The following is a 22,738-nucleotide window of genomic DNA, read 5'->3' on the forward strand; positions in this document are numbered from 1 at the left end:
TTTTGAAATCTTTGCATAGTTTTTTCCTAATATGCATTTTCATGAGCTCCTTGAAGTCTTCTTAAGTGCATAAATTTAAAATTTTTTTGTGCTAAAATGCACTTAGTTTTTAATTCAATTTGTATGAATTTTTTGAAGTACACTTTGGGGTGTGTATATGTGCATCTATATATGTAAGAAGGTTTTTATTATAGGAATTGGCTCATGCAGTTATAGAAGCTAAGTTCCATGGTAGACCATTTGCAAGCTAGAGAAACAGGGAAGCCAGTGGCATAGCTCTGTCCAAGTCTGAAGGCATCAGAACCTTGGAAGCCAATAGTGTGACTCTCAGACTGAGAACAAAAGCCTAAAAACCTTGGGAAGGGTGGCAGGGCATGGAAAGGGGAAGAGATGGGGCACTGGTGCAAGTCTCATAAGCTAAAGGCAAGAGAAACTAGAGTTCTGATCTGTTGTCCAAGGGGAGGAGATTTCCCAGCTCCAGAAGAGAGTGAATTTCCTTTTCCTCTGTATTATTGTTCTATGCTTTCCCTCAACTGGTTGAATGCTCAGCCATGTTGGATAACGGTGGATCTTTCTTAGACCACTGATTTAAATACAATCCCTTTGAGAAACATCCTCCCAGACATACCCTAAAATAATGTTTTACAGGTATCTGGTATCCCTGCCCATAGTCAAGTGGACACCTAAAATAAGCCATCATAGTCTCTACTTAGTTCTTTATATTTCAAAGATTTATTTATTTATTTATTTGAAAGGCAGAGTTAGAGAGAACTTCCTTTCACTGGCTCACTCCCCAAATAGTCATAAAGGCTGGAACTGGGCCGATCCAAAGCCAGGAGCCTGGAGTTTTTCTGGGTCTTCCATGTGGGTACAGGGGCTCAGCACTTGGGCCATCTTCTGATGCTTTCCCAGGCACATTAGCAAGGATCTGGATAGGAAGTGGAGCAGCAGGACCTGAACAAGTACTCATATAGATTGGTGGCTTTACCTGCTATACCACAATGCTGACCTCTTAGTTTATATTTTATGTCTGAGGGCTACTTGTTAGTGATAAGTTCAGTGAAGTAAAAATTATCACATAATAGGGAATTTTAGTGCTGTGCCAACTTCTTTTTGGATTTTGTTGTAGTATCCCAAAGCTTTTTGGAGTAGTGTTTCTCTAAGTAAATACTGCTTTATATTCACTACCTCAGCATCTGTCTTCATCTCCAGTTTCTGTTTTTCTCAGGATGTGAGTGGAGGTCATCTGAGACACTTTTCACATGTTGTGAGGTCCCTTTCTAGTTCTGGTATCTGCTATATTTTCTACAATTCTTTAAAGTTTCATATGTGGATGAAATCTTCTAGTTTCTAGCACTGATAATTTGTGTCTTTATATAAATTATTTTTGAAATTGTGGGGTGAGGTGGGGCACCTATGGGTTTGAGTCACCATTTTGAACTGAAATTATGCTTTTTATCACTAATAATATATTGCATTAATATTGCCTAATATTGTCATTGAGAGAAGTTGCGTCCACTGCTTAAAATAGTAATAGCCATCTAGAGCACTTGCACACTTTTTTAATGCAATTAAACTGTATGTTATGGGGATTTTATTCAGCATATACAGAGTTTTCCAAAATTTCATGGAAAATTCATATTATGAATAAACTATGCATTGGTTTAAAATTTTATACATTTCATTTTCCACAAATGTACATACACTCATATAGTATTTATTTAATAATCATGGTTAAAAAACTGTATTTTTACAAATTTACAATATGTAAACTAGATTTTTCTTCTACCACCAGATAGTTCAGTTAAGAGTATCTTAGTTCTGAAGAATTCCTGTGAGCAGCTATGGTTATTTTGTTATACTTTATTAATTTTAGTTTATGATGAAGCCAGTTGCTTTAACTCTTTATGGTTCATGCATAGTTTTGATATTTATTTTAGAGTATGTAAAGGAAAGTAATGGTTGGTTTCTCCAGTCACAAATGATTTCTTTGACATTAAAGGCTGATCCTGTCCTTAAGTATTAACAATAAAATGAACTGAGTTAGTGTTTACTTTATTACTGACTATTATTACTCTTTGAAAAATTTACACCAGGTAGAAAAATTTACACAGGTAGATAGAAGTTATCTAATGTCTATTTGTAATGTTTGCATTTTCTCAATCTGTCTCTCTCCTTTGTTCTGCCTTTGAAGAGGATGAAAATAAATATCAAAAACTAATTATAAATAGAGTTTATTCATTCCCTAAATAAGACAATCCCCCTCCTCATTTTCTAAACCTCCAAGAGCTAATTTTCATTGCCCTTAAGGTTTTAGATTACTGATGCACTGCCCAGAGCAAAACTGTTCATATTGGTTGAGAATATGCTAATATTTGTGGTACTTCTATGGGAATCCTGGATGATACAGATGGAGGATGGAGGCCAATGGTGTTACTTAGCTTGGGATCATCGAAGAACACCAGCAGAATCCCATTGACTGAACCTATCCTTGCATTTACAGTTAGATTTAAAGTTAGACATCATTTCATGATTTAGTTACACCAGGTCCCATCTTCCCCTGCTTCCTCCTCATTTTTTAGGATGTTTCTGATGCAACTTTGAAATACAAAGGTGTACATTTTGGCAGCTCTTCAGGAAGACGAGAGTTACCTGGAAGGTCTGGTCCTGGTCCTGGACAGTATGACATAATCCAGTAAGTTAAAAAGAAATAGTATAACTTTGATGTAGTTCTTGGCCGTAAAGTATTTTAATAATTCAGACTAAGGCTAGGCTGTCAAAAAAGGAAAAAAAATAGTATGAAAAACTTAAGGAAGTATTGTATTTTGGAGTAATGAAAGCTATTGCTTTTTTATGAGTCAGGTCCTCCCTGTGGCACTTACTTTACATGTATTGTTTTATATGTAGTTGTGATTGTTGTAACCATTCTATTAATGAGAAACTCAAGGATTGGAGAGGATGAATAACACAGTAAAGACTTTGCAGATATTAAGGGGTGGAGGCAGACGTTAACTGAGGCCTGTTTGATTACATAGTCTATGTATATAAGTAGGAAAATATGAGGGGCTTCAAAAACTTTTCTATCACTGTGAGTTAGAGTGATAACTTTGGGTTGAAAATAATATTTATGAAGTTTAGCTACTAAATAAGTTCTAGCAAAAAAAAAAGTTTTCCTTTATATTCTCCTACTTCCCAGTAAAGTTTTATACAGGAGGTCACAGAAGGCAAAAACAACAAATATATGGTCCTCATAATCTGCTACCCATTTTCATGATTGATTTTTTTAAAAAGATCTATTTAATTATTTGAAAGGCAGAGTTGCAGAGAGAGAGAGAGAGAAGGAGAAAGAGAGATCTGCAATTTGGTAGTACACTCCCCAGATGGCTACAATGGCCCGGGCTGGGCCAGACTGAAGCCAAGGTCCAGGAGCTTCTTCTGGGTCTGCCACCTATGTGCAGAGGCCCAAGAACTTGGACCATCTTCCTCTGCTTTTCTCAGGCCTTTAAGTAGGGAGCTCGATCAGAGGTGGGACAGCCAGACACAAAGTGTAGCCCATATGGGATGCTGGTATTGCAGATGGCAGCTTACCTTGCTGCACCACAGCACCGGCCCCAATGATTGATTTTGTTTCACATAGTCCAGTTTATCTGCCTAATTCATTCTTTCTAATAACATGAATTTTTTCAAGTCCCAAAGTGACTGGATACTCCATCAGTTTGCTAGACAGATTCAGACATATCTGTCTATCAGCAGTGATAAGTTCTTGCTCTGACTCCCTGCTATAGCTCATTCACTGAACAAACATTTGAATTCCCACTATGCACTAATACTTTTCGAATGAAAGCTGTAAAATATGGTCCTGATTTGGAGAATTTTATACTGTAGTCCATTGTCTGTTTCATTTTTCACTCTTCTAACATGAAAGACATATCTTTGTATTCTTTCTGTAGTTACTCTAAACTTAACACATATATTTAGTTAAGTGAAGTCTATATTTATAGCATATTCATTCTTCCAAACAAGACGTAAGTCTATGGACTACTCTATGTAAATCCGCTTCTTGACATGTTTTTATTGTTAATAATTTTTATTTAAAAAAGATTTATTTATTTGAAAAGCAAAGTTAGAGAAAGAGGGAGAGAGAGATCTTTCAGCTACTTGGTTCACTCCCCAAATACTTGCAACATTGAGTTAGGCAGGCTGAAGCCAGAGCCCAGAACTCTATCTGGGTCTCCTACAGGGGAAGCAGGAACCTAAGCACTTGGGTCGTCATCTGTTGCCTTCCAGGTACATTAACAGAAAGTTGCATATGAAGCAGAGGAGCTGGGACTTGAACCAGGCACACTAATATGGGATGTAGTCATCCAAAGTGATGGTTTAACCTGCTATGCCTCAAGGCTTGCCCTGTGTTGTTCAATATTTTAATCCTATCCTGTTCTCCCAGATTGGCTTGATTTGTTTCTTTTTCTCTCTCTACTTCGCTTACATTCTCTCATAGTTTTATTGAAGTCTGAAAAACATAAAGAAAAATTCGTCTTAATTTAGTTTTTATCTATAAACCCATTTGAGGTTTAGAAAACCAATTTGTTAAATTTTATGTGAATAAGTGAGTGAAAAAGTGAACATTTAATAATAAGCTGGAATGGTAAAGGCATCTTAAATCATAGCACTGCTGAACAAAGAAAATAATGGTAATTCTTATATAACTTAAACTTTTATGTATTTTATGTTTTCCTGTTATCTATTTTTTAACCTGCATATATTCAGTATGGTTTTTTTTGGAAATGTTAAATGTCAGATTTCTTTGAAATTTTTTTTTAGAAATAGAAAAAAAGTGGTGAAGTCAGAATAGCATGTTTAAATGTAATTCTTAATAATAATAGCTAAGAGTTATTGCGTATTTGTTATGGGCCATGTGTAACACTAAACACTTCACATACATTATCTACATTAATTTTTGCAACCTTGAGAGATATGGTTATTATTACCTCCAGTAACATAAAATTCTGAAGCTTAGAAAAGCAGGTGGCAAAGTTGGGATTCTTACTAGGCTGTATTACTCCAAAGCTGGGGTCTTAATCACTTCTCATGTTATTTCCAGTTCTTTTTTGAGGTTGTTTGAATTTCAATAAAAATAAATTTCCTTTCATTTTCAAAGAGTTTTCTTTAGGCCCTTTTGCTGGTGACTTTATGATATATGTGCTGTTTTCTCCTTATTTTAATAGTAGTTTTAGAACTTATTTGAGAGGGAGAGAAAGAGATAGACAGATAGAGTGAGTGAGTTAGCTCCCATCTGCTGGTTCACTTGGAAAATGTTTGCAGTGACAGGGTGTTAGAGGTGTCCACAAAACTGGAAACTAAGTCCAGGACATTTTAACAGACTAAACACCTTTCCTGGATTTGGAATTTTTTTAAATAAGATTTTTTATAATAAATAAAATACACAGGAAACTTTTGTTTGGACTAGCTTTTTATTTCTATTCATGATATAAATCCCACATTGCATTTTATTTTTGGATCATTAGAATATAGTTATGATGGGGTAGGCTCTGTGGCGCAGTGGGTTAAAGCCTCAGCCTGCAGTGCCGGCATCACATATGGACACTGGTTCGAGCCCCGGCTGCATCTCTTCCGATCCAGCTTTCTTCTATGGCCTAGGAAAGCAGTAGAAGATGGCCCAAGTCCTTGGGCCCCTGCACCCGCATTGGAGACCTGGAAGAAGCTCCTGGCTCCTGGCTTCGAATCAGCTCAGCTCTGGCCGTTGCATTCATTTGGGGTGTGAACCAGCGGAATGGAAGACCTCTCTCTCTCTTTTTTTTTCCTTTTCTCTCTCTCTCTCTCTCTCTCTCTCTCTCTCTCTCTCTCTCTCTCTCTTTTACTTGACAGGTAGAGTTACAGACACAGAGAAAGACAGAGAGAAATGTCTTCCTTCTGTTGGTTCACTCCCCAAATGGCTGCTACAGCCGGCGCTGTGCGGATCCGAAGCCAGGAGCCAGGTGCTTCTTCCTAGTCTCCCATGTTGACCATCCTCCACTTGGACCATCCTCCACTGCCCTCCCGGGCCACAGCAGAGAGCTGGACTGGAAGAGGAGCAACCAGGACTAGAACCCAGCGCCCATATGGGATGCTGGCACCGCGGGTAGAGTATTAACCAAGTGAGCCACGGCGCCGGTCCCTGCAAGACCTTTCTCTCTCTCTCTCTCTGGCTGTACCTCTCTCTGTAACTCTTTCTAATAAATAAAACAATTCTTTTAAAAAAAGAATATAGTTGTGATAATCTCTGGATTGAGAAAAATAGAACCATTTTATCTAAATAAATATTTTATGAAACTTTGAATATATTGGTCTGTTATCAAAGAGGTATCTTTTTTCCAAATACTTTTAAAAAGACTAATTATTTATTTGAAAGTCAGAGTTCCAGAGTTCCAGAAAGAGAGAGAGAGAGGGAGAAAAGAGATTGATTTTTCCATTTTCTAGTTCACTCCTCAGATGGCTGCAACAGCTGGGGATGGGCTAGATCAAAGCAAGGAGCCAGGAGCTTCATCTGGGTCTTCCCATCTTCATCTGGGTGGCAGGGGTGCAAACAATTGGACCGTCTTCTGCTGCTTTTCCCAGGCTATTAACAGGAAACTGGATGGGAAGTGGAGCAGCCAGAACATGAACTGGTGCCCATATGGGATGCCAGGGTGGAAGGCAGCATGCCCCTACCAACATTTAAAGCCGAAAATTTTGCTGTAAAAAATTTTTGTTGCTTATATATTTATATATTTTAAATTGATAACTAAATTTCTGTCTAAATTTTCTAAAGGGAAAAGACCTTATACTATGAAAATATTAACATCAAGAAAGATAAACAACAAAATTATTGCTCATTTATCCCACGGTTTTATGAAGTAATAGCATTGCAGGAGGAGAAAAAGGTAAGTTGAAAAGTGACTGTTTCATGTATTTTCCAGATTTTAAGATTTTAAGATGATTGAATCCATCATCACAGGGCTAGAGTACTCTTAGATCTATTCTGCTTCACAGCTGATTGCCACTCAATGACTATTATAGAAGGAATGAATATAATATCTCTGTTAAGTAGTCAGTGTCTGTGGTTGAACAACCTCTTGTCATATAGAACTTACCACTCCTAAGGTTTTTCGTTTAAATGGTAAAAGGCAAGTCTTTTTCTTGAAATGTCTTGTTTAAATTGACCTAAATTTACCTGTCTCCTGCCTTCTCCCTTTTCCTGTGATTTCAACCTCCCTTTCTAATGTAGTAAGGATGAATGTTCTAGTTATATTTGACTTCACTTAACTTTATTTCCCTTTGAAATCATTTAGGGAAGTTCATTCATTTGTGAATCTCTATTTTTAGTAAGATATCTAGAACTCGGCATAATATATTAGGTACGTTCTGTACATAGTAAGTTTCTCATCTTAATTTTGTATGTGTGTTTGGGGTGCTGCATTTGAGTTTACACACTTGGAACTTATAGGCAAATGAAAACTCTGGATTTTTTCTTTAGTAAATTACATTTAAACTTAAAATGTGAAGATTGAAGGATGAAAGTTAAAAAGTCAATACAATTAGAGTAAAGGTAATTATTCTCCATTGAAAAACCAATTACTATTAAAATAAGGATTGTCTCATACTTGATATCCTTTATTAGTTGAATATTAACTATCTATGAAAAATGTTGTTTATTTAAATATTAGAAAATCATTATATGGTTATTTTCATAGGCTATCATAAATCTAAAAGCAGATAAATTGTATTTAGAAATATTAATTTTGGGATATAATAACTATAATTGTTTGAAATATTTTCCAGAAAAGGCAAAAAATCTCTGGTTTCTCATTAAGACTTTATTCATTTGTGGAATTTATTTATAGTTGATATTTTTATTGAGTGTCAGTAAATATGGAAATTAAAGAAAGAAAATTATTTTCTGTTTGGCTTTTTAATTAAAAACCTTAGATATTCTGAAATCTATTTTACATTATTTTAAAGTCTTTCATAGTGTTATCCTACATGTTTTGAAAAGAGAAAGAAGTTTTAATTAGATGACTTTTAAATTAATATGAGGTACAGGGAAATCTATCAGAAATGGATAGATTCCTGGACACATACAACCTACCTAAATTGAACCAGGAAGACATAGAAAACCAAAACAGACCCATAACTGAGACAGAAATTGAATCAGTAATAAAGGCCCTCCCAACAAAGAAAAGCCTAGGACTGGATGGATTCACTGCTGAATTCTACCAGATACTTAAAGAAAAACTAACTCCAATTCTTCTCAAACTATTCAGAACAATTGAAAAAGAGGGAATCCTCCCAAATTCTTTCTGTGAAGCCAGCATCACCTTAATTCCTAAAGCTGAAAAAAGACACAACAGAGAAATATAATGGCAGACCAATTTCCCTGCTGAATATAGATATAAAAATCCTCAATAAAATTCTGGCCAATAGAATGCAACAACACATCAGAAAGATCATCCACCTAGACCAAGGGGGATTTATCCCTAGTATGCAGGGATGGTTCAACATTCGCAAATCAATCAATGTGATACATCACATTAACAAACTGCAAAAAAAAAAAAAACATATGATTATCTCAATAGATGAAGAGAAAGCATTTGATAAAATACAATACCCTTTCAGGGTGAAAACTCTAGGCAAAATTGGGTATAGAAGGAACATTCCTCAATACAATCAAAGCAATTTATGAAAAACCCATGGCCAACATCCTATTGAATGGGGAAAAGTTGGAAGCATTTCCATTGAGATCTGGTACCAGACAGGGATGCCCACTCTCACCATTGCTATTCAATATAGTTCTGGAAGTTTTAGCCAGAGCCATTAGGCAAGAAAAAGAAGTTAAAGGGATACAAATTAGGAAGGAAGAAGTCAAACTATCCTTCTTTGCAGATGATATGATTCTTTATTTAGGGGATCCAAAGAACTCTACTAAGAGACTATTGGAACTCATAGAAGAGTTTGGCAAAGTAGCAGGGTATAAAATCAATGCACAAAAATCAACAGCCTTTGTATACACAGGCAATGCCACAGCTGAGAAAGATCTTCTAAGATCAATCCCATTCACAATAGCTACAAAAACAATCAAATACCTTGGAATAAACTTAACCAAAGATGTCAAAGATCTCTATGAGGAGAATTACAAAATCTTAAAGAAAGAAATAGAAGAGGATACCAAAAAATGGAAAAATCTTCCATGCTCATGGATTGGAAGAATCAGTATCATCAAAATATCCATTCTCCTAAAAGCAATTTATAGATTCAATGTGATACCAATCAAAATACCAAAGACATTCTTCTCAGATCTGGAAAAAATGATGCTGAAATTCATATGGAGGCACAGGAGACCTGGAATAGCTAAGGTGATCTTGTACAACAAAAACAAAGCCGGAGGCATCACAATACCAGATTTTAGGACATACTACAGGGCAGTTGTTATCAAAACAGCATGGTACTGGTACAGAAACAGATGGATATACCAGTGGAACAGAACAGAAACACCAGAAATCAATCCAAACATCTACAGCAAACTTATGTTTGATTAAGAAACTAAAACAAATTCCTGGAGTAAGGACAGTCTATTCAACAATGGTGCTGGGAAAATAGATTTCCATGTGCAGAAGCATGAAGCAAGACCCCTACCTTATACCTTACACAAAAATCCACTCAACATGGATTAAAGACTTAAATCTATGACCTGACACCATCAAATTATTAGAGAACATTGGAGAAACCCTACAAGATACAGGCACAGGCAAAGACATCTTGGAAAAGACCCCAGAGGCACAGGCAGTCAAAGCCAAAGTTAAAAATTGGGATTACATCAAATTGAGAAGTTTCTGTACTGCAGAAATAGTACAGAAAAGTGAAGAAACAGTCAGGAAAGTGAAGATGCAATCGACAGAATGGGAAAAAATATTTGCAAACTATGTAACCGATAAAGGATTAATAATTAGAATCTACAAAGAAATCATGAAACTCCACAACAAAAAACAAACAACCCACTTAAGAGATGGGCCAAGACCTCAATAGACATTTTTCAAAAGAGGAAATCCAGATGGCCAGCAGACACATGAAAAAATGTTCAGGATCACTAGCAATCAGGGAAATGCAAATCAAAACCACAATGAAGTTTCACCACATCCCTGTTAGAATGGCTCACATTCAGAAATCTACCAACAACAGATGCTAGCGAGGATGTGGGAAATATGGACTCTAGCCCACTGTTGGTGGGAATGCAAACTGGTCAAGCCACTATGGAAGTCAGTTTGGAGATTCTTCAGAAACCTTAATATAACCCTTTCATACAACCCAGCCATCCCACTCCTTGGAATTTACCCAAAGAAAATTAATTTGGCAAATAAAAGAGCTGTCACCTTAATGTTTATTGCAGCTCAATTCACCATAGCTAAGACATGGAATCAACCTAAATGCCCATCAACAGAAGACTGGATAAAGAAATTATGGGACATGTACTCTATAGAATACTATACAGCAGTAAAAACCAAAGAAATCCTGTCATTTGCAACAAAATGGAAGAATCTGGAAAACATCATGCGGAGTGAAATAAGCCAGTCCCAAAGGGACAAATATCATATGTTCTCCCTGATCAGTGACAACTAACTGAGCACCTGTCGCTCCCCCTCTTCATGGAGGAACGACACAGGACCCTGCGCTGTTCTTTCGTCTGCTCGGCCCTCCCCGGGTTTGCTGCTGGTTCTTCCCAGGTTGGCTACTGTCCCTTCCACCTCCGTGGAAGGGCGGTTCCCCCTGGCCACTTTCCCCACTTCCGCAGGGGAGCGGCACTCCGGCCGGCTCTCTCTGGGGCTGCACAGGTGTTCCCTCAGATGTTCCCCTTAGATGTTCCTGGTGCATGCCGTCTCTCTCCTCCTTTATAGTCCTCCTCTGCCAATCCCAACTCTGCTACCCACACGCCGAGTACGCTGCTCTCCTCCAATCAGGAGCAAGTCCTACAGTTTATTGGTTGAACTGGAGGCAGCTGTGTAGAAGCTGTTTTCTTCTCTCCCAGCGCCATATTGTGGGAGAGCAGATGCATAGAATAAGTGTTAATTCCAGTAACAGTATAGTCCGAGTTGCTCCCCACAAGCACCAAAGGGGAAACTTGTTGAAGTGAAATGGACACTATCAGAAACAATGATTTGATCAGCCCTTGTCCTGACTGTCAAGGAACAACTTACTACTTTATTCCTTTTAGTGTTTTTTTTTTTGTTCTACTTAATACCATTGGTTGAACTCTGCAATTAACACACAATTATTCTTAGGTGTTTAAATTTAACTAAAAAGTGATCCCTGTTAAATATGAGTGGGAATAAGAGAGAGAGGAGATGTACAGTTTTGGCACATGCTCACTCAGACTTACCCCTAATGGTAGAGTTAGAAACGTGCCAGGGGATTCCAATTCAACCCCATCAAGGTGGCATGTACCCATGCCATCTCACTAGTCAAAGTGATCAATTTCTGTTCACAATGGATCATAATGATAGGACTAAGAGTCAAAGGGATTATATAAACAAGACTAGTGTCTGCCAATACTATCTGATAGAATTAAAAAGGAGAGTACAATCCAACATAGGAAGTGGGATACACAGTAGGCTCATAGAATGGCCAATGCCCTAAACAGCAGTCTGGCCTCAGAATCAGCCCTTAAGGCATTCTGATCTGGCTAAAAAGCCCATGAGAGTATTTCAGGCATGGAAAGCCAAGACACTCTGGCAAAAAAAAAAAAAATGACCTAAATGAAAGATCTCTGTGAGTGAGATCCCAGCAGAAAGAACAGGCCATCAAAGAAGGAGGTACTTTTCTCTGAAGGGAGGAGAGAACTTCCACTTTGACTATGGCCTTATCTAAGTAAGATTGGAGTTGGCAAAATCAAGAGGCTTCTATAGCCTTGGCAGCTCATGACAAGAGCCTCTGGTGATTACTGACATCATAAATAAGAATGTCAATTTGTTAAGTCAACAACAGGAGTTATTGTGCACTTACTCCCCATATAGGACCTCTGTCCTTAATGTGTTGTATGTGAATTAATGGTATAGCTTGTACTCAAACAGTACTCTATACTTTGTGTTTCTTTGTGGGTGCAAACTATTGAAATCTTTACTTAATTTATACTAAACTGATCTTCTGTATATAAAGAAAATGAAAATGAATCTTGATAAGAATGGAAGGGGAGAGAGAGCGGGAAAGGGGAAGGTTGCGGGTGGGAGGGAAGTCATTGGGGTGGGGGAAGCTAATGTAATGCATAAGCTGTACTTTGGAAATCTATATTCATTAAATAAAAGTTAAAAAATTGTGAGATAATTAATATAATATGAAGAATTATAATTGAAAGCAGTGAAATTAAATATTAGCATGTATTTTTCTTATTATTAACTTAAAGTGTTCACTTGATTATATTTCCTAGGCATAGGGACCATCTATTGTGTATTTCTATGACTTTAGTGATTAGTACGTTGCCTGGAATGTGGGAAGTGCTCAATTAATAATTATTTAATGAAATCATGAAGGAACTAAAACATTTTATGTATTTTAAATAGTAATACCGTTTTATATTTCATAGGGCTACAATTTTTTAAGCATAAAATATGTTCCATATTTGTTCAAAGGCAATAATACATTGACATCTTAGCTTTTTAGTTAACTTTAAGGAAAATAATCTTTGAATCTGACAGTCCTTTATCATCTTCAGATACTTTACTACTACCTTTGTGCTTTCTTCTTATATTCCTTCCCATTTATAATTATGTACCAAAATATTATCTCAGTATTATATTATCCGAGTATACCTCACTGTCATTTATACACATGGGAAAACTCTAAAAGATAATACTTGAAATCTTTTTTTTAACTTTTATTTAATGAATATAAATTTCCAAAGTACAGCTTATGGATTACAATGGCTTTTTCCCCCCACAACTTCCCTCCCACCCGAAACTCTCCCATCTCCCGCTCCCTCTCCCCTTCCATTCACATCAAGATTCATTTTCGATTCTCTTTATATACAGAAGATCAGTTTAGTATACATTAAGTAAAGGTTTCAACAGTTTGCACCCACATAGAAACACAAAGTGAAAACTACTGTTTGAGTACTAGTTATAGCATTAAATCACAATGTACAGCACATTAAGGAGAGAGGTACTACATGAGGAGTAAGTGCACAGTGACTCCTGTTGTTGACTTAACAAATTGACACTCTTGTTGATGGCATCAGTAATCACCCTAGGCTCTTGTCATGAGCTGCCAAGGCTATGGAAGCCCCCTGAGTTCACTGACTCTGATCATATTTAGATAAGGTCGTAGTCAAAGTGGAAGTTCTTTCCTCCCTTCAGAGAATGGTACCTCCTTTTTTGATGACCTGTTCTTTCTGCTGGGATCTCACTCACAGAGATCTTTCATTCAGGTCTGTGTGTGTTGTTTTTTTTTTTTTTTTTTGCCAGAGTGTCTTGACTTTCCATGCCTGAAATACTCTCATGGGCTTTTCAGCTGGATCCGCATGCCTTAAGGGCTGATTCTGAGGCCAGAGTGCTGTTTAGGACATCTGTCATTCTATGAGTCTGCTGTGTATCCCACTTCCCATGTTGGATCGTTCTCTCCCTTTTTTATTCTATCAGCTAGTATTTGCAGACACTAGTCTTGTTTATGTGATCCCTTTGACTCTTAGTCCTATCATTATGATCAATTGTGAACAGAAATTGATCACTTGGACTAGTGAGATGGCTTTGGTACATGCCACCTTGATGGGATTGAATTGGAATCCCCTGGTATGTTTCTAACTCTACCGTTTGGGGCAAGTCAGCTTGAGCATGTCCCGAATTGCACATCTCTTCCATCTCTTATTCCCACTGTTATTTTTAACAGCAATCACTTGAAATCTTAATATGTTAGGGGAGTAGGAAGAGAAAGATGTGAATGTTCTAAAGAGCTGAAGATTTGATTGCATCTTCATTTTTTTGTGGATATAATAGAGAGTTTAAATGTGAGAATTTTAAAGGATAATTTATTACTAAGTAAATTGATGCTTTGAAATAGATGTTAAAAAGTCAATTTACCCACGGGCTTGTCCATTGGAATTGCATGTAATTTGACTTTCTTCTGAAAATCAACTCAGTGGAAGCATGTCTCATAAATTAAGGATTTTAAGGTGTCAAAAAACATTTATAATTAAAGAAGACATGCGAAATTAGTATTTTATACTAATACATGCTAAATATATTTGTTATAATATAAAACTAGTAAATGTCTTTCTCAAAATGATTATGTAACCACATTATATTACAGCATCCTGAAGCTAGAGATAACATCAAAAAATCATTTCATTTCTTTACCCTATAAGTAGTAAAAAAGGATAACTAATTACATCGAATGGCTAGTCGAAATACAGGGACTTTTTTTGTCAATTCTTTGTTGTCATAGCAGCATATTTTGAGATTAAAAAATTTTTTTCTGTGTGTGTGTATTTTTTTTAACTTTTATTTAATGAATATAAATTTCCAAAGTACAGAATATGGATTACAATGGCTTCCCCCCCATAACGTCCCTCCCACCCGCAACCCTCCCCTTTCCCACTCCCTCTCCCCTTCCATTCACATCAAGATTCATTTTCGATTCTCTTTATATACAGAAGATCAGTTTAGCATACATTAAGTAAGGATTTCAACAGTTTGCTCCCACACAGAAACATAAAGTGAAAAATACTGTTTGAGTACTAGTTATAGCATTAAATCTCAATGTACAGCACACTAAGGACAAAGATCCTACATGAGGAGTAAGTGCACAGTGACTCCTGTTGTTGACTTAACAAATTGACACTCTTGTTGATGGCATCAGTAATCACCCTAGGCTCTTGTCATGAGCTGCCAAGGCTATGGAAGCCCCCTGAGTTCACTGACTCTGATCATATTTAGACAAGGCCATGGTCAAAGTTGAAATTCTCTCCTCCCTTCAGAGAAAGGTACCTCCTTCTTTGATGACCATTCTTTCCACTGGGATCTCACTCGTGGAGATCTTTCATTTAGGTATTTTTTTTCCCCAGAGTGTCTTGGCTTTCCATGCCTGAAATACTCTCATGGGCTTTTCAGCCAGATCTGCTTGCCTTAAGGGCTGATTCTGAGGCCAGAGTGCTGTTAGGACATTTGCCATTCTATGGTTCTGCCGTGTATCTCACTTCCCATGTTGGATCATTCTCTCCCTTTTTGATTCTATCAGCTAGTATTTGCAGACACATTCTTGTTTATGTGATCCCTTTGGTTCTTAGTCCTATCATTACGATCAATTGTGAACAGAAATTGATCACTGGGACTAGTGAGATGGCATTGGTACATGCCCCCTTGATGGGATTGAATTGGAATCCCCTGGTATGTTTCTAACTCCAACGTTTGAGGTAAGTCAGCTTGAGCATGTCCCGAATTGCACATCTCTTCCCTCTCTTATTTCCACTCTTATATTTAACAGCGACCACTTTTCAGTTAAGTTTCAGCACTTAAGAATTGTGTATTGATTACACTATTCAACCAAAAGTATTAAGTAGAACAAACAAAAAAAATATTAAGAGGGATAACATATTAAGCTGCTCATCAACAGTCAGGGTGAGGGCTGATCAAGTCACCGTTTCTCATAGTGTTCATTTCACCTAACAGGTTTCCTTTTTGGTGCTCAGTTAGTTGTCACCTATCAAGGAGAACAAGTGGTATTTGTCTCTTTGGGATTGACTTATTTCACTCAACATAATGTTTTCCAAATTCCTAACAGGGATCACTTTTCAGTTAAAATTTAAGCACCTAAGAATAATTGTGTGTTAATTACAGAATTCAACCAATGGTACTAGAACAAAAAAAAATACTAAAATGGATAAAGTATTACATTGTACATCAACCGTCAGGACAAGAGCTGATCAAGTCACTGTTTCTCATAGTGTCCATTTCACTTCAACAAGTTTCCCCTTTGGTGCTCAGTTAGTTGTCGCCAATCAGTGAGAACATATGATATTTGTCCCTTTGGGACTGGCTTAATTCACTCAGCATGATGTTTTCCAAATTCCTCCATCTTGTTGCAAATGACTGGGTTTTGTTGTTTTTGACTGCTGTATAGTATTCTATAGAGTGCATGTCCCATAATTTCTTTATCCAGTCTACTGTTGATGGGCATTTGGGTGGTTCCAGGTCTTAGCTATTGTGAATTGAGCTGCAGTAAACATTAATGTGCAGACTGCTTTTTTGTTTGCCAATTTAATTTCCTTTGGGTAAATTCCAAGGAGTGGGATGGCTGGGTTGTATGGTAGAGTTATATTCAGGTTTCTGAGGAATTTCCAGCCTGACTTCCATAGTGGCTTAATCAGTTTGCATTCCCACCAACAGTGGGTTAGTGTCTCTTTTTCCCCACATCCTCTCCAGCATCTATTGTTGGTAGATTTCTGAATGTGAGCCATTCTAACTGGGGTGAGGTGGAACCTCATTGTGGTTTTGATTTGCATTTCCCTGATTGCTAGTGATCTTGAACATGTTTTCATGTGCCTGTTGGCCATTTGGATTTCCTCTTTTGAAAAATGTCTATTGAGGTCCTTGGCCCATCTCTTAAGTGGGTTGTTTGTTTTGATCTTGTGGAGTTTCTTGATTTCTTTGTAGATTCTGGTTATCAACCCTTTATCTGTTGCATAGTTTTCAAATATATTTTCCCATTCTGTCGGTTGTCTCTTCACTTTCCTGACTGTTTCTTTTGCAGTAGAGAAACTTCTCAATTAGATGCAATCCCAAATGTTAATTTTGGCTTTAACTGCCTGTGCTTCTGGGGTGTTTTCCAAGAAGTCATTGCCGGTACCTATATCTTGCAGGGTTTTTCCAATGCTCTCTAATAATTTGATGGTGTCAGGTCATAGATTTAAGTCTTTAATCCATGTTGAGTGGATTTTTGTGTAAGGTCAAAGGTAGGGGTCTTGCTTCATGCTTCTGCACGTGGAAATCCAATTTTCTCAGCACCATTTATTGAATAGACTGTCCTTACTCCAGGGATTGGTTTTGGATCCTTGATCAAATATGAGCTGGCTGTAGATGTTTGGATTGATTTCTGGTGTTTCTGTTCTGTTCCACTGGTATATCCATCTGTTTCTGTACCAGTACCATGCTGTTTTGATAACAACTGCCCTGTAGTATGTCCTGAAATCTGGTATTGTGATGCCTCCAGCTTTGTTAATTTAAATGTTGAGATGGTGAGAAAAGAATTTCCTAAACTTCAGATAACACATCTCAGATAATGCTAAATGATAGTTTACACATGATTCTTATGACATAGAATTATTCCATTTTTTATTATTTTGTTATGTTCACTAGCAAATGCTGACGTCATATGCATGTGTGTGTGTGTGTGTGTGTGTGTGTGTAAGTGAGCAAGAAGGAAAAAGCAGAGATGACTTATAAAGCTTGAATTATGGGGACTGTGTCATTAGCAGTGATGGTAATTACAGAAGCTGCTCACTGTGATGGACAGAGGATGAGTTTAGTTTATAAAACTGAATTTTGAGAAAAATAACTAACAGATGGTAGGAATTGAAAATATAATTTGTAATACAAATTATGGCTAGAGATCCAGAGTTACTAATCATCCTCTTGAAGGTGATAATTGAAGTGGTATGGTGGCTGTAGAAGAGAATAGCAAAGAACATTTAAAACAGATCTTTGAAGAGCACTTGAATTTTGGAAGTGAGGCTGTGAGAGATTTTAATTTCTTTTTTTTATTTGCTTCATTCTCATTCTGTTACTTTATAATGAACATATAATGCAATTTTATGACAATAAAGTTGCAAGAAAATTTTCAATGGAAGAGAGAGTTTTAGAAAAGAATACAAATCAAGACCAAGGTTTTGTATTTGGTTGTTAAAGGTAGTGTGAGAGTAAATGTTTCAAATAGTATAAATATTGAAAGAACAGTTTGTCAGCAGGTGAATGTTAGATTCCATTAGAATGAGGGAAATGGGGCCGTTGAATGTACATTGGTACTATTCTTTCCAGAACTTTGATGCTGAAGTAGAAAAATTGGAAGTACAAAAATTGGATAATAGATTCAGAGTATACCAGAACAGGGGATATTGTATTTCTGGAGGGATGCATATTCTTAGAAAATTTGTGAGATGGAATGGAAGTTGAGGAACTGCAGAAATGTACAAGATGAGATAATTAATCTAGTAATGTCTGTTCATAAACATAATACGGAAGAGGATCCAAGGGGTAAATAGCTGGGTTATATTGGATGGGAAGAAAATTTCTCTTTATGAAAGGGAAGAAAGAATGAATGATGCAATAGATTAGGGGTTAGTAAAGTTTTCTGTGTGTGATCAGATAGTAAATAAATTCTTAGTTTCTGTGCCACACTGTCTCTTTTACAACTACTCAACTCTGTTGTGGTACATTGAAAAAAGCTATAAATAATACGTAAATAAACAGTGTTCAGGTAAAATTTTGATTTACAAAAGCAGATAGTGGACTGTATTTGCTCACCTTAGAAGGAGAAATATTGAGGTGCATAGTAGATAGATTCAGATTCAGTAGTTTTATCGAGGTGGCAGGCTCTTTTTTTTTTTCAGTAGTTTTATCTAGGTGGCAGGTAGTGTTTTTTTTTTTTTTTTTGTGACATATGATGACATGTAAAATAAAGTCCTCTCCACAGTGAAGTTAGGTACAGCTTGCAAGGTTGGTGAATTTGGTGTGGGATAGGCTGAATATTTTCATGACATTTCTTGGCTTTTCAAGTTCAGCTGAAATACTGACTCCTACAATAGATGATGCATAAAAACTGGTTACAGGCTGTGATTCCTTGAACTTGTCTCAGAACGCTGTTTACTTACATTGGGCTCATTGCTCTTTTATCTTGTTTCCCAGGATCTCAGATTTCTGGCTTGCACGGCCTCTTAAGTATTCCTCTTTTTGATTCATTTAGATTTTGGTGTCCCTTTATGACTTTCATGTTTGCACATCTTTACAAAGCACATACCCTCTGATGCCTCAGAATCCTCTGGGTTTGACTAATCTAATTCTGTTCTTATAAGTGGAAAATTCACACAAGTGTTAGTTTTTTCACATTATTTCTTTTTTTTACTGCTATATATATATATATATATATATTTCTTTTTTAACTTTTATTTAATGAATATAAATTTCCAAAACAGCTCATGGATTACAATGGCTTTTTCCCCCCCATAACTTCCCTCCCACCCGCAACCCTCCCATCTCCCGCTCCCTCTCCCCTTCCATTCACATCAAGATTCATTTTCAATTCTCTTTATATACAGAAGATCAGTTTAGCATATATTAAGTAAAGCTTTCAACAGTTTGCACCCACATAGAAACACAAAGTGAAAACTACTGTTTGAGTACTAGTTATAGCATTAAATCACAATGTACAGCACATTAAGGACAGAGATCCTGCATGAGGAGGAGTAACTCCTGTTGTTGACTTAACAAATTGACACTCTTGTTTATGGCATCAGTAATCACCCTAGGCTCCTGTCATGAGTTGCCAAGGATCTGGAAGCCTTTTGAATTCACCGACTTGGATCATATTTAGACAAGGTCATACTCAAAGTGGAAGTTCTTTCCTCCCTTCAGAGAATGGTACCTCCTTCTTTGATGACCTGTTCTTTCTGCTGGGATCTCACTCACAAAGATCTTTCATTTAGGTCATTTTTTTTTTCCCCCAGAGTGTCTTGGCTTTCCATGCCTGAAATACTCTCATGGGCATTTCAGCTGGATCCGCATGCCTTAAGGGCTGATTCTGAGGCCAGAGTGCTGTTTAGGAATCTGCCATTCTATGAGTCTGCTGTGTACCCCGCTTCCCATGTTGGATCGTTCTCTCCCTTTATTTTTCTATTGGTCGGTATTTGCAGACACTAGTCTTGTTTATGTGATTCCTTTGACTCTTAGTCCTATCATTATGTCTTGACATGTTCATCTATTTTCCCATGTTTTTCAAGTTTGCCTCAAAATACACTTCTTTTTAAATGTGGAAGTTAAGCTTTTTTTTCTTTTTTTGACAGCCAGAGTTAGAGAGAGAGACAGAGTGAAAGGTCTTCTTTTTAGTTTTTTTTTTTTTCTTTTGAACAGCTTTATTGAGATTTAATTCACATGTCATACAGTTGATACACTTGGCGTATATGGTTTGGTGGTTTAGTATACTTATGGAGTTGTACTACCATCACTATGGTCAATTGTAGAATACTTAACTCACCACAATTAGCAATCATTCCTTTTGCTTGCCAGCCTTCACAGCTGTAGGCAATCAAGAATCTACTTTCTGTCGCAGATTTTTCTATTCTGGATATTTCATATAAATGGAATTATATGGTATTTATCCTTTTGTGACTGGCTTCTTTTACTTGGCATGGTGTTTTCTGTGTTATGACAGATATTAATACTTCATTTCTTTTTATGACTGGGTAATATTCCATTGTAGGGGTATACTACATTTTGTTACTCCATACATCAATTGAAAGATATTTGAATTGTTTCTACTTTTTGGAAATATAAACACAATAATAATCATATGCTATCTAAAAGCATCAGAATAACAAGTGTAAGAATAAAGCTGTTATGAACATTTGTGTACAAGACTTTGTATAAATTTATATTTTCATTTGTCTTGGGTATGTGCCTTGTTGTGCAATTTCTGGGTAATATTGTAACTCTGTTTAATTTTTGGTGGAACTGTTTTATAAAGCAGTTGTGCCATTTTATAATATGATCAGCCAGGTATGAAGGTTCTAGTTTTTCCACATCATCACAACACTTGTTATAATTTGTCTCTTTGATTACAGTCATGCTCTGTAGATTAGAATCTTTGTAGTTTTAATGTGCATTTCCTTAAGCAATAATGATTGTAATATCTTCTCATCTGCTTATTGGTGCTTTTTATGTTTTCTTAGAAGATGTTGTCAGATCCTTTGCCCATTTTTAAATTGGATTGTGTTTTTATTATTGAGTTTTATGAATTCTGTAAGTTTTATTTGTTTTCGTTCAATTTATGATTAATTTAAGTAACATTTCTTTTATATAGGTTTTTTAAAAAAGATTATTTATTTATTTGAAAGTCAGAGTTATAGAAAGAAGTGGGGGAGAGACACAGAGATAGAGATCTTCCATCTGCTGGTTCACACTCCAAATGGTCATACCAGCTGGGATAGGTCTAGTTGAAGTCAGGAGCCAGTAAATCCACTGGGTCTCCCACGCAGTGAGCAGGGACCCAAGCACCTGGGCATCTTCCACTGCTCTCCCAGGTGCAATAGCAGAGAGCTGGATGGGAACCTGGATAGGACTTTAACCAATGCTCAGATGGGATGCTGGTGTTACAGGCTTGGTGTCACACACTTTACCACAAAATAGGGTCAATATGTTGAATTTTAAAATGTGTTTGACTTAGAGTGAAACCAGAGTTCTTAGAAGACAAGAATTTGCATCTTTTAACTTTTATTTAATGAATATAAGTTTCCAAAGTACAACTCATGGATTACAATGGCTTTTTCCCCCCCATAACTTCCCTCCCACCTGCAACCCTCCCATCTCCCACTACCTCTCCCCTTCCATTCACATCAAGTTTCATTTTCAATTCTCTATATACAAAAGATTAGTTTAGTATATATTAAGTAAAGCTTTCAACAGTTTGCACCCACATAGAAACACAAAGTGAAAACTACTGTTTGAGTACTAGTTATAGCATTAAATCACAATGTACAGCACATTAAGGACAGAGATCCTGCATGAGGAGTAAGTGCACAGTAACTCCTGTTGTTGACTTAACAAATTGACACTCTTGTTTATGGCATCAGTAATCACCCTAGGCTCTTTTCATGAGTTGCCAAGGATATGGAAGCCTTTTGAATTCACCGACTTGGATCATATTTAGACAAGGTCATACTCAAAGTGGAAGTTCTCTCCTCCCTTTAGAGAAAAGTACCTCCTTCTTTGATGACCTGTTCTTTCCACTGGGATCTCACTCGTGGAGATCTTTCATTTAGGTTTTGTTTTTTTTTTTTTTTTTTTTTGCCAGAGTGTCTTGGCTCTCCGTGCCTGAAATACTCTCATGGGCATTTCAGCTGGATCCGCACGCCTTAAGGGCTGATTCTGAGGCTAGAGTGCTGTTTAGGACATCCGCCATTCTATGAGTCTGCTGTGTATCCCGCTTCCCATGTTGGATCGTTCTCTCCCTTTATTTTTCTATTGGTCGGTATTTGCAGACACTAGTCTTGTTTATGTGATCCCTTTGACTCTTAGTCCTATCATTATGATCAATTGTGAACAGAAATTGATCACTGGGACTAGTGAGATGGCTTTGGTACATGCCACCTTGATGGGATTGAATTGGAATCCCCTGGTGTGTTTCTGCCATTTGGGGCAAGTCCGATTGAGCATGTCCCAAATTGTACATCTCTTCCCTCTCTATTCCCACTCTTATATTTAACAGGGATCTCTTTTCATTAAAGTTTCAACACTTAAGAATAACTGTGTATTAATTACAGAATTCAACCAATAGTATTAAGTAGAACAAACAAAAAATAGTAAAAGGGATAAAGTATTACTTTTTTTTTTTTAGGTTTGTATGCCTAAACTTAGTGGAGTGAAGGACATATGTTTTTAGTAATAAAATCACTTCAATAATAGTTTTTGAATGTATTTATTACAGATCTGAAAAGTGAGCAATTTTAATATTTGAA

The 22,738-nt window shown here is 36.8% G+C and overlaps 1 protein-coding gene across 6 annotated transcripts in view; it reads left to right on the top strand.

Annotated features, from left to right (window-relative positions):
* STPG2 (sperm tail PG-rich repeat containing 2) overlaps positions 1 to 22,738 on the top strand; it is a 604,392-nt gene that overhangs the window by 29,586 nt on the left and 552,068 nt on the right. For all 6 annotated transcript variants that reach the window (XM_070047844.1, XM_070047843.1, XM_051820162.2 and 3 more), the window contains 2 exons: positions 2,583 to 2,695; positions 6,809 to 6,920. In XM_070047844.1, the coding sequence (XP_069903945.1) occupies positions 2,583 to 2,695; positions 6,809 to 6,920 (225 nt within the window). The remainder of the gene's footprint in view (positions 1 to 2,582; positions 2,696 to 6,808; positions 6,921 to 22,738) is intronic.

Source organism: Oryctolagus cuniculus, chromosome 8 (genome assembly GCF_964237555.1).
Source record: "Oryctolagus cuniculus chromosome 8, mOryCun1.1, whole genome shotgun sequence".
Taxonomy (NCBI): Eukaryota; Metazoa; Chordata; class Mammalia; order Lagomorpha; family Leporidae; genus Oryctolagus; species Oryctolagus cuniculus.